Here is a 13,133-nt window from a genome sequence, read left to right as displayed (position 1 = left end):
AAAATCCAAAACCCTTACCATAATCTACAAGAGCTTACCTGAATATGGTCTTCGTCTCTCCTTCTACTTTACCTTGTTTCACTTTCCTGCACGCTTATCATTCACTGGCTTGTCGATTCCTTGAATACACTAAGCTTTTTTCCTGCCTAAAAACCCTTGAGCCTGATATTCCCTCTATCTGGAACATTCTCCCTTCCACTCTTTGCATAATAAGCTCCTTCTTATTCTTCAGATGTCAGAAAGGGTGGTCAGCCCTAATCACCCAGTCTGTAAAAGGTCTGCCCTGTTAGTCTGCTCTGTTGTTTTGCCCATCTCCCCCACTAAACTTAAGCTTTTCGAAGGTAAAAGCTATATTTTGTTCCCTACTGTACACAAAAAGCTTGGCAAATAGAAAGTACTTAAATATTTGTGCATGCATACATGCATGCAGTTCATAAAAAGAAAACAAACATTGCTTTGAGGTGGTATATACATGTCCCTTTAGAGGTAACCTTTTACCAGCTTATTTCCAAAATATCTTCCCATTAGAAGGACTCTTGAGTACTGCGTTAGGCAGTAGAATGTCACAGAACATCATCCATTTGGAAGAAACATGGCACATATTTAATTCATTGTTTATAGCCAAATTTCCAAACAGGCTTGCTTTTAAATATCTTCAGAGAAAGTAAGTAACTCCTTTGGTATTATGTTTTGGAATTAGAATTCCTTATGGTAAGGAATCCCAGTGAATTACCTAATCTGAATTTTTCCTACTAGAGTTTAATATATTTTGTCTCTTTGTTTATATAGCCCAATCACGCATCACTATCAATTGCTATGATTTTATATTTTTGAAGAATTCTCCTTTCTCTACTTATTTCTTTAGAACTTTAAAGATAACTTAAGTCATCATTGTTACAACTAAATAAATATATACGGTAGTAATATTTTAGTAACTGTAAATGTGAAGAGGGTGTTTTCTCTTAGATCAGGCCCTCAGTGTCATCCTTTTTTTTTTTTTGGCAATTTATAAATAGAATTATAATTATGAAAATTTAAATTAGTAAATGTTGCTTGTAAATTGATCTAAAATTAAAACTAAATTTCGGACATTATATGTCACTATAAAATTTTCATGTATCTTTTAATAGGCAAAGTTTTTTTAAAAAATAGCGTTAAGTACCATTATCACACTAAACAAAAATATTAAGAATTCCTTTATATCATCCTATACTCAGTCCATGTTCAGATTTCCCCAAATGTCTCAAAAGTTTATTTTACCATTGAGTCTGTACAAATCAGGATTTAAAACAAACTCCATACATTGTATTTGGTTTATGTGTCTCTTAAGATTCCTTAATCTGTAATTGTTCCTTTTCCCTACCATCTCCTTTTTTTGGAATCTTAGTGGATTTGAACAGAGCCTTATCTGTCTGGTTCAGATTAGGAAGCTAATACATAGCATTCACAGTGACATGGAATGAGCAGAAGTGAAGCGACCTCAGATAACTCCACTTTCATTTTCCTATTGGGAGAGAGGGCGGGGTTATCTGCATACTCTAGGAGGAAATGGAAATTTGAAGTACGGTTTCTATTTAATGAGTATTGCTATCGTACCATCATAAATCCAACCATCATAAGTCAGAGACCATCTTTATTAGAAAAGATAGATAGATTTTTCACTTGGTTCATTATACTACGGGTTTTCACATCAAAGTGAGCGTATGAAGCAGAGAAAGAAAAGCTGACCATGGCAAGGCATGCGGTTACCTAGTTGCTCTCAAGTAGTTACCACCACCACCCGGCCCCAGAGAGCACATGTTTCTGCCTGACCATGCCCTCCACCACGTTGAGGCTGCATCATCTGCACACTGGTTGTGTAAAGAATTAAATTAGATAATGCATTTTCAGTACATACTTTAGTAACATTAGAAATGCCAGATGTTATGGAAATGCCTAATAAATCTTAACTTCTGTAACCATCATCCTCATAAAAGAAAGGAAGATAGCAGGACCTTTTCAGCCTCAGACACTTCAAGGAGAACTAAGTAATAAGTAAGGGTTGAAGAAGGCAGAGAAAAGTAAATGGAGGGAAATATAGGTGCACAAGGGGCTTAGGAGGTATGCTATCTTGACTCAGAACTTTATCTTATTCTGAGAAATTGAAGGGATGCTAGGGAGAACTGTCCTTGAGTGAACAGAATTTATAAAACTTTGAGTTCTTTGCTTTCATATCTTTTTAAGTCCAAATTTATATTTATACAGATATTCATTTTAGGAGAAGAGAGGAAGAAGAAAGGGAAAACTTCACTTTTCAGTGTCCTGGGGTCTTGTTTTCCTGTTTGGCCTTCCTCATTCATGGTGGCCTGCAAGGAGGGCTAAAGCTCTCAGAAGGCTTGAACTAACATCTTGGAGTAATCTTGTTTCTTGGGTAGAAGGTGGGACCCACGTTGGTAAGGTTGGCTTAAATCTGTCTCACTTCTTACACCACGCTTCTCTTTATTTTAGGATATTCTTGTTGGAGTGCAGTGTGAGAGAAGTACGAGTTGCTGTGGCCACCATTCTGGAGAAAACCCTAGACAGTGCCTTGTTTTATCAGGATAAGGTCAGTCTCATTTTTAAATTTGTATTTATACCTTCTGTTTTTACCAAACATTTTAAATTGCACATAATAAGAAAGAGAGCCTAGGACTGGAATTAGTAATTTTGCCACATAAAATGCATCTTCTGTGAACCGACTTTCTGATGAATGCCAGGGTAGAAGGCATTCTGACTTTTCCTCTTCATATTCCAGAAACCAAGGTAGGCCAGGAATTGAGGTCTGCTTTGGTCTACTTCAGGATTCTCTCTCTAGAACTTTCCCTTTTCAAAGTCTTCTCAAGAGTTTGTAATAAGTCTCTCTGAACTGAGACTCACCTGAGTCTAAAGTCTCTAATCTAGACCTAGAGACATTTCGAGCCACTCTTGGCTTTGTCTCTCCTCATAAGCTGTTTTTATGACCTGAAATTGGCAACCTGCAATTGACAACCATACCCACCAGTGTCATTCATCCAAGCGTATTGGCCAAAATAGTTTCTTCATTGGTCTGCATTATTTAGTAACCTGTTTCTGCTTCTCTGAATTTATTCTTCCTAACCCTATTTTCTCTAACATATTTTCTAGGTCACAGTTGCACACATGCCAAAACAAACCATAGTATTTATTACCATCCTCCATCCCCAAAGGTCTTAAGATTTAGGGAAATAAGTGACATATCTTGTAAGACTGATTATTCAACCTGTTACTAAGTGCTAGAAAATACAGCCGTTATTTCCCAAGTTTGCTGTTTTAAACAGCTGACACTACATGGAAAACTTTGAAAAATGTTATTTTCAGAGCTAATTCGCTCTATATAAACATTGGCTGGAAGCAGTGTGTCTCAATGAACTAAATGCAAATTCTAGGAATTGCTACTTCTGATTCAGTTGTTGACTTTGCTATGCAACCTTGAGCAAGTCCTTTAAAGGGGATGTTTAATCCAGATATAGTGTCTGGCAACTGAGCACTTCATTCCCTCATCACTGCCTGACCCAGGGTGCTTTGTTAGACCCGACAACCCTCATGGTGCACTGCTCAGTCCAGAATGAACCAGGAAGTCGAATATGCCCCTAAGGAAGGACCTAGAAGAAAACTGCCTCTCAATTCCAGGAATCTTAAGAAAATTGAGGTTTACTCTAAGGCAGTGGTTTTCAGTCAGCTTAAACAGCAGAACCATTTTCCAAACAAAACCTTACTTGGATGCAGAAAATATAGATCATTGGGAGCTGCTTGGGACAGTTTGGATACCATTGCTCTGAAATACGCCTGTGGAAGTTTTCTAAGATGTTTAACATAAGGACCTTCTCATTCTCTTTTCTCCCATTTACCAACCAAGGTAAAAGATAAAGGCAGAATTAGTGCAGCCTCCATAGAGATGGGGTCTGGCTGTACCGTTTCACCCCACCAACCTCTAAAGGACTGCAGGTGGTAGCAAGGGAAGGGAGTGATGGAGGACATAAGCATGGAAGCCATTTGCCTCAGTAAATTCTATGTGATATCCAGCTGATGTATTTTATGTTCATTTTTTCCCCAATAATGGAAATGGTGCCTCTTGCCACCCACTTTGTATTGTAAAGTACTTTGAAAATGAAGTGCTATATAAATACTAGATTTTACTGTATTTATAATGGGTGCAACAAGATGAATGGGAGTATTTTAAAAGTCTATGAACAACATCTTTGGAGGAAATAAAGGAAAAAGAGTAGTAAGCCTGGTCTTAATTCTCAGATCACAGATGAATTTCTAGGGAGTTGTCCAAAATAGTTGGGGTGGGAGGGAAAGAAGAAGCAATGCAATAACCAAAATGGTTTCTAAACAAATAAAATGTTTTTCAAAGCTTTCCATGAGGCGTCAGCGGGCTTTCAAGTAAGTTCACAGTTGAGTCGATATTGCCGTTGTCATTCTGTCAGGCTGTTGCTCTCCATTTGCTCCATTGGCTTGATTTCTAGCCCCTATGCCTGTGTCTGTGTTTTTTATTCTTTGCATCTGTGATTATGTGAAGAATTAGCATAGTGGAGGGAGGGATTCAGAAATATATTTCCTCTAACCCCCAACCCCGCCGCCCTTTTTTGAGAGACAGAGAGAAACTGGCTCTGCAGGAAATGTGCACATTAGGTGGTGGAATCATGCCCTTGACTCTGAAGTCTAGAAAACAAATCTAGGGTTTTCTTTTAATTATTCCTACAGTACTATTCTTCCCCAGAAAGGTAAATTTGATCATTCTGTTTTTGCTCTCCAAAGCATAAATCCATCTGAATCTGAGACTGGATTGTATCAACCAGACTTTCCTTTTGTTCTTAAGGTGATTTACTTCAAATTAATCCTGTTACAAATATCTGTCTTACATTTTTTTCTTTATGTAATTTCATCTTTCCTCTAACCAGTTAAAAAGCCTTCACCAGTTACTGGAGGTACTACTTGCTCTGTTGGATAAAGATGTCCCAGAAAATTGTAAAAACTGTGCTCAGTACTTTTTCCTGTTCAACACGTTTGTACAAAAGGTAAATGATTTTTTTAATGTCTTTTTCCTAATAGTGTAGATTTGTAGTTTAAAGGAATTTTGAACATAGAACAAATTTAGACCAGTTAGTATAGGGTCTGTGTGATACGGTTTTATGACTGTTTCTTCTTAAAAACCCTCAATTCATGGACTATATTACTTGCAAGAATTTGGATCCAGGTAGATGTAGTTACTCATTGATAGCAGAAGTCTGCCTTAAAATAGTGTCTAATTACATGTTTCATAGCCATTGTAATATAATGCAAGGCTGTTAGAACTTGAGTTTTTTTAATTAAAATTTTAACAAGTACTTTCTATATGTAAATTATAGCGTTTAAAAACATACCAACTCCTTAAAACTTCTCATTTAACTGTTTTTAAAACTAATTTTTGTCTGGATAGGAATATAATTTGTCATTCTCAATATCTTGTGACAGCAAGGTATTAGGGCAGGAGACCTTCTTCTGAGGCATTCAGCTCTGCGACACATGATCAGCTTTCTCCTAGGAGCCAATCGGCAAAACAATCAGGTAATGCCTACTTTTATAGCCCAGTGAATGGCCATGGTTTTTGTAGCCACTTTGGTTCTCTGTAGGTGATAAATATCTTTAATTTCATAAGAGTATAAGAGTCCAGAAACTAGAACTATGTAGACTTTAAATTTCTTTATAGTTTAATTATTTTTACAGATTTCTCATAGAATTTCCTAGTAATAACCCACAGAAATAACTAACTATAGTATCAGTCAAAATGCGAAGTGTCATAGGAGGAAAGATGGGTTCTGACAGGAAGATGGATTTGAAAACCTATAAGGAATAGTGGCATTGGGTATCCCACTTGCTCTCTCAGACTGTGAGCAAGGCTGTTGCTTCTGGGGTGCTGATAACAAGGCCAGATTTCAAATGGGGAATTGTACTGTTATGCACTGAAAGGTGTTGCTGCAGATATACTACCACTAATATTCAGGAAATGAAAGAGAAGTTGTTTTCTAATAATAATAGGATTAGATATATGTGAAAATGATTCTCCTGTCTGAAGTTTCTATGTTGGTGTGTTTCCCCCATCCATTATATTTCTTTTGTTTGATACATTTAAAATACACAAAATGTGAATATGCAGTAATGATAAATACTATATGGAGTGCCTGTTATGTGCCAGACACAACTGGTCACTTTATATGCTATACCTCTTATACTCACAATTCAGTAAAATAGGCAGTTTCATCCCCATCTCAGACAGGATTTACAACACAGAGAAGTTAAGTCACTTATTCAAGGACACAAAGCTAAAATGTTGTGGAGCTGGGATTCAGACCCAGCTCTGGTTTCTCCTGAAAGTAATGCATTGCATAGGAAAGGTTTCTTTCCATTATTAGGGGAGACAGATTTGATGCTTAGGCCTCCTCTCAGCTTCCTATCTACCACTGTGCCACTTGGGCTTTTTGGTATTAAAAACAAGTGCTGACATCATAGCCTGCTCTGTGTAAGGATATTATGTAGAGATTTATAATATCTATTTTTCGATTCAGGCTCTTCCACATCCGTTGACGATGGTGACTGATTTAAATTCACTGTAATTCAGCTTCACATATAATCAATATTGTTTTACATTTATGGAGCATGTAGCAGTGAAAACATGTTCACTTTTAAGGTTTCATTTGGTCCTCACAACCACAAAGTGAGCAGAACAGTTAGGTTATTATCTCTGCCATTATGCAAAGAGGCCGGGCACATGTTATGGTAAGAACTTATGTCCACAGAGCACAGCGAGTGGCAGAGCAGGGCCAGGCCTCCAGATCACCAGCCTCCTGAGTGCTCCCCATCACACTGAGGTACAGGAAAGCATATGAATGGATTTGTTTTAGAATATGAGTTAATATGTCTAAGGGGAAAAACACTCATGCTAGCTTAAAACCTGTGACTTTTCATACTTTGACCTCTTTTACTATCAAACATTGAGAAGTAATTGTGGCCCAAAGATACCATAATCAACACATCCTTTCCCACCCTCTTTTTGTTATTTCTGACTAAAACACCAACATCCACTTTGTGTTCTTTGACAGCAGATACGTCGATGGAGTTCCGCACAAGCACGAGAATTTGGGAATCTTCACAACACAGTGGCATTACTCGTTTTGCATTCAGATGTCTCTTCCCAAAGGAATGTTGGTAAGCTTTCATATATCTTTAATATGTCAGAAAACTGAAGAGATACTGAATTTGTCAATAATGCATGGAAAGTAATGTTAGCAATTAAAAGGACATCACTTGTTTCTCATTTGGCTATTTGATATTTGAGGAACATGCAAAATTTTTCTTTTTAGTTCATGTTAAACTTGTATTACTGGTTTGTTTCAATGAAAGTCATTCATTTACTTGGGAGGGGTGTGTAAATATTAAAAGACCTGTAGGATTAAAGGCTAATTTGGACTTCTTTCATTACCCTAATTGACACACCTGATCTAGCCAAGGTCTGGCTTGGAGTCTCCTAGTTGTGTGACCTTGACCAAGCCACCTGACCCTTATGATCCTTAGTATAAAATGGAAATATTTTTAAAAACCCAGGTATACTGAGGATTAATGAGAAAATGTTAAAGTACTTTGTCAAAACAAAGGGGGTATAAATTCAGATGTAAATTAAATCATTGAAATGTATTTGAATATAAGATGTAGTTGGTAACATTTTCTATTTTGTCATCAAGAACCAATAGTTCAGTCTTCATTTAATATAATAGACACAAATTGCCCTATATGGTTTTTCACTTGTATTTGTACCATGTTTTTATACTGTTCTTAGGCTTTGTCATGACAGCACCAACAATTGCAATAATAATACAACAAACAGTATTGTTTTATGTGTTCTTTGCCTTTCCATGGTACTTTAAGTTTATTCATTGTGTTTATAATCCCCTCAGCAAACCTATGAGAGTGATGATATTCCCTTCTATAAATGAGGAAACTAAGATACAGAGACATTTAGTAACTTCCACAAGTCTTACAGCTAGTAAATGGCATAGCAACCAGTATGTGAATGCAAGCCTCTGACCCAGATGCTGTAGTAGAGTTTTTAGTGTTGTCTGACCTATGAGATCTGAACACAAGAAACTAGATAAAAATCACAGTGCATCACTCTAATCTTGAAATCTTCATTGACTCTCTAAAGGAACATTGGGGGAGTGCTCAGATGGTTATGGGATAAGAATTTGCTTCCTAAATCTTGAGTCATTAATCAAAAAAGACCAAGCTACCTAATTCATGGGTTCAGACAGGTTTGTAAAAGAAAATTACAGTGTGAGTCTTTGTTTTTTAGTAAATGAGATAACCCTATCTATATGAGTTGATTCTGCTTAGCATAGGTGGTGTTGGCCATTATTTGAGAATAGTTGTTTGAGGAACAAAAGTATCTTGTCCCATGTCTCTTCAGAGTCATGTTGAACATTTTTTTGTCATATACAATTTATACTTTTACTTCTTTGAAATACTGTCTTGGGTGGGGATCGCTAGGAATCTAGAAATTTTAGTAGTCGAACCTACAACTTAGGCAGAAATTGAAAGAAATAGGTAAACATTTACTCCTGTACATGTCTGGCTTCCCCACTAGACTGTGGCAGAACAAGTTGTAAGTACTCAGCAGTTGTGTGTGTGAATCTTGAGAGAATCACTTTACCTGTAGATGTCTATTTCATAATATAATATCAAGCGAGACAGGTTTTGTTTCTTTGGTCTCCTAAAGCTCCCGGGATATTTAAACAACGGCCACCTATTAGCATTGCTCCCTCAAGCCCTTTGCTGCCCCTCCATGAGGAAGTAGAAGCCTTGCTGTTCTTGTCCGAAGGGAAACCGTACCTATTAGAGGTATGTACTTGTTCCATTTTTTCATTTCTCCCATTTGAAGAAAAACACCTTTCGTTATTAGTTATATTTTGCATGTTATTCTGATGAAGAGGAGTATTGTTTAGAAAAGAAATGATTCTTACAAATTAATTTTTCTCCCTGTGTATATGTCAGAAAGAATCAGTTGAAGAGAATATTAGTCTTCCCTGCAACCAAGAATTGGACCTCCAGGTCCAGCCCAGCTAATTACCCCTCTAGGTCCCAGTAGGAAAATGGCACCTCACCAATCACAATTAACTCAGTTTATTATCAGAGGGTTTTGTTCCCAATCTCTTTTGCATGTCCCTGGTCCTGGAATACTACACCTCTGAAGCACACATGTTTTTATACCTCAGAAGCATAGAAGTGGGCATCTCACAGCCTCTGTTGTGGCACATGCTGTCGGGCCTATTTGCAGTCCAGGTCGCTCCCCACCCACCCAGAGCTACTCCTTTTGGAGAATTTAATCTTCTAACCCTTTCGTAACTTGACCTACACGTATGTGAATCTATGAACAGTATATCCTACTGTTTTTTTAACTGCATCAACAGTGCTATGCATATCCTTTTTTCAGCTTTCCATTTTGTGTTTTTTGGATCTATCAGTAATTATTTTAATGGGGGAGCATTTACCTTTGAAAATCTGATGAAAGTGACTCCCGAGAAAAAGGTGCACATTTGAACAAAATCATGTTAAATTTCCAACACACCTAGATGCCCTGAAGTCTATCCTTGGACATATAACAGTTAAGAAACCCTATTTTGACGCAATGTTGATGGTATTAAATCTAAGTAAATTTCAGTTAAAGCCAGAAATTATCTGTCGACAATTAACTGACTTGAGAAACGCTTACTCCTTTATACCCTCCCACTAGGTAATGTTTGCTTTGCGGGAGCTGACGGGCTCACTCTTGGCACTCATTGAGATGGTGGTGTACTGCTGCTTCTGTAACGAACGTTTTTCCTTCACTATGCTGCATTTCATTAAGGTAGGACCTCAGTTAAACCTGAGAGCCTGATAGCCTTGAGACTCTAGGAAAGCAATCCTTTGCTCCCAATTAATATGCTTCTTTTAATAACCTTATGTTTTTCCTAATCATAAAAGTAATGTAGGCTTATTTTTCTTAAAAGAAATGAGTAAAGAAAGAGCTCAAACTCCCATCATTCATTGATAATCACCATGAATATCTCTGTTTCCTTTTTACTTTCTATGCATGTATTTTAACATAATTAGGATTTTATTATCTTTATGATTTTGTCCTTTTTTTACTTGACATTGTAAGTATTTCCCATTTCATTAAAAGTTATCTGCGAGGGTAACATTTCATCGTCTCACGTACCATGTTTACCTAACCATTCCTTTCGTGGTGATGCACATTTGCATTTGGTTAATTTTTGCTATTAAGAATAATATTTTCTAGCTAATAATGCTGTGGTCACCATTATTGTGTAAAATGTTTTCCAATTGTAGACTATCCCTCTCCCCTAGGCAACATCTTAAAGTCAAAACTAGGTTTTTCTCCCCTTCTGAAATAGTAATATAGTTTATTATGAAGCTCTGATCAATACAGTACTTACTACTACTTATATTGCACTTACTGGATGCCAAGCACTGGTCCAGGCATATCACATATTTAGGTCACTTAATTCTCAAGTAGTCCTATGAGGTAGATACCATTTTACAGTTGAAGAAACTGAGGCACAGACTAATTAACTTGCCAAGGATCACACAACTAGTAAGTGACAGAGTGGAAATTTGAATGTTGGCAGTCTGGGTCCAGGGCTGTGCTCTTGATCATATTGTTCATTGTCTTCCCAGGGGTTACCAGAAAATCCTTTAAGCCTACACGTACCATTTTTATTCGATTTTAATCTTTAATTTTTAATTACATGGATAATGCATTACTGCATTCTCTTTGTGAAAAATTAAGACATACAAATAAGGCCAAAGTCTTCTTTGACCAACACCAACCAGTCTTGTCCCCTCTCGACCCTACCTCAGGAACCAAAACTGGCAAATTGTGTTGTGTGTCCTCCCAGGCCTCTTTCTGTAAGTTTGCACCATATGTATTAGTTTCTGACCACAGAGTTTCTGCCACAGCCTCTTACCTGCACTAGGATTTGTAATAGTAATACACGTAGTGCTAACAAGTAGCGTGTGATTAGTGGATTATGTCTGTAGGCTCTTATTAAAATGTGTTTTGCTCTCAGCCTTTTCTGTACAGACCTGTATCAGAGGGGATTGAGTTTCTCTCCTTACTCTTTAGTAATTATATGACCTCATTTCAATTTCTTCCTCTGCAAAATGGGCAGAAATATGACTTCACAGATTGTGAAGATTCAGTGAGGTGTGGTATGTGAAGGGCTTCCTTAGTACCAGACCTGACACCTGAGAAGTACAGTGTTGTAATGCAGTGTCTGTTTTAGTTCCCTACCCATAAATGTATAAGATTATTAAAATGCACAAAGCAACGTGAGTTTTCAGAACTTTGCTTTCTTCACTTAGTATGTCTTGGTAGATTTCTCTATTTCCTAAGCTGATTTTTCTTATATACTTTACTCATAGCATACTTATCTCAGAGCATTCTCATAGCTATAGCAGCATATTCTGGAAAACAAAATAGAATATGTATAAATGAAATATAAATATAAGTTACTACTTAGTAACTTAAAATTCTTTTCTTTCTGCCTTTGCTCCTCTCTCCTTCCTAATTTCATAGTAAAGTAGCACAGAGTGTTACAGCTGAGAGAACTACAGAGGTTGTGTGTTTCAGTCCCTAGATTTAGCGTTTGGGGAAACTGAGGCCCAAAAAGAGGAATTGACTTGCCCAAGATCAGCCAGATAGTGGTAGAAGTAGGGCTTGAATCCAACATTGTAGAATTTCACGTTGACACTCCAACATGGTTTCCACTAAAGACTTAACTGGAATTTTTATGCTTTTAAAAAATATTTCAGAATCAACTAGAAACAGCTCCACCCCATGAGTTAAAGAATACATTTCAACTACTTCATGAGATATTGGTAAGTCATAAATGTTCTGATTCACTTGTATTTAGGTATATATTAGTCAGCATTGTTTATAAATAAAAAGTTGTGTGTCCTTATAGTGTTTTTCCATTCATTTGGTCTACACTTATTGAGTCTTCTTCATATCATTCATTTTTTGTGCATTACTGATTTAGAGGTAAGCAATAATAAACCACCTCTTGGGGGCTCACAGTTAAGTGAGAGAGTACACAAGTGCACAGGCAATTGTAGTGCAGAGAGCAAAGGAGCAAAGGATGGCCCTGCTGTGGATAGGAAACTATGCTAAGTACAGATATCCTATTTAAACCTCACGGTAACTGTCAGGTAAGTTGCTAGCTCTACAGATAGTTTAAATCTAAGGTACTGTTGATCGGTTGATTGTCAGTGTACACTAAAAATATTTATGAGCCATGAAACTAAAATGTAATTGGCGGTAGGCTGCATCTCAGTTTTGGAAATATAAAAAGCAGCGGGGAAATTTCAGTTATAATCAGTGAAATACAGTATCACATTAGAAACTGGAACTTAGAGGGATGGAGTGATTTGCCCAAAGCCAGGATCTGAGCCAAGCAACTTGGCCCCTAGCCCATGCTTTCCACCTGGTTTCTCAGTGAACTATAAGTAAGTGGTATGACTGGAAGGAGTGGGAACTGAGTAGGGCTTGGGGAAAGAAGCCCATCCAGATCCTGAAAGATTTCCGGTACCAGTGTATGAGGACTTTTTCCTGTAAGCCAGTTGCTGCACACTGGTGCCAAAGTTCTGTCTACAGGCCTATTTTATTTGGCCCAAATTGTTTTGTAACTTCTGCTATCAGTGCTGGGGAACCATGGAAAGGTTTTAAGCAGGAGAGTTATGTGACCCAATTTATGTCTTAGAAAGATTTTCCTGGCTGTGGTTTTAGAGGATGCACTAAAGAAGGAAACAAGGTTGGAATTAGAAGGCCGTATAGGAGTCTATGGCAGTAGTCTGAGTGTTAAATAACAAGACCTGTACTGAGGAGAGAGAGGGTAGCAGGGGACAAGGGACAGATCAAGAGGTGTTTTGGAAAGAGAATCAATAGAATTTGGTGACTACTCGTGAGCTGAGCTGATGAGAGAGACTAGCCCAGAGGCTCCTTAAGGAGAGGGAGGGAGGGTGTAGGTTCCCTTCCGATCCCCACTTTGGCAAAGGGAGGGCTT

At 37.5% G+C, this 13,133-nt stretch overlaps 1 protein-coding gene across 1 annotated transcript in view; it reads left to right on the top strand.

Moving 5' to 3' along the window:
* The window catches only part of USP24 (ubiquitin specific peptidase 24), a gene marked incomplete at its 5' end in the record, with an annotated part of 122,963 nt that overhangs the window by 97,591 nt on the left and 12,239 nt on the right, over positions 1-13,133 (top strand). The window contains 7 exons of the mRNA XM_025051992.1: positions 2,488-2,584; positions 4,941-5,057; positions 5,494-5,586; positions 7,122-7,224; positions 8,789-8,910; positions 9,803-9,916; positions 11,884-11,949. Of these exons, the coding sequence (XP_024907760.1) occupies positions 2,488-2,584; positions 4,941-5,057; positions 5,494-5,586; positions 7,122-7,224; positions 8,789-8,910; positions 9,803-9,916; positions 11,884-11,949 (712 nt within the window). The remainder of the gene's footprint in view (positions 1-2,487; positions 2,585-4,940; positions 5,058-5,493; positions 5,587-7,121; positions 7,225-8,788; positions 8,911-9,802; positions 9,917-11,883; positions 11,950-13,133) is intronic.

The sequence above is a fragment of the Pteropus alecto genome, unplaced genomic scaffold (genome assembly GCF_000325575.1).
Source record: "Pteropus alecto unplaced genomic scaffold, ASM32557v1 scaffold25, whole genome shotgun sequence".
NCBI classification, from domain to species: domain Eukaryota; kingdom Metazoa; phylum Chordata; class Mammalia; order Chiroptera; family Pteropodidae; genus Pteropus; species Pteropus alecto.
The sequence above is the reverse complement of the archived record's forward strand: the minus strand, read 5'-3'. Positions and strand labels throughout refer to the sequence as shown.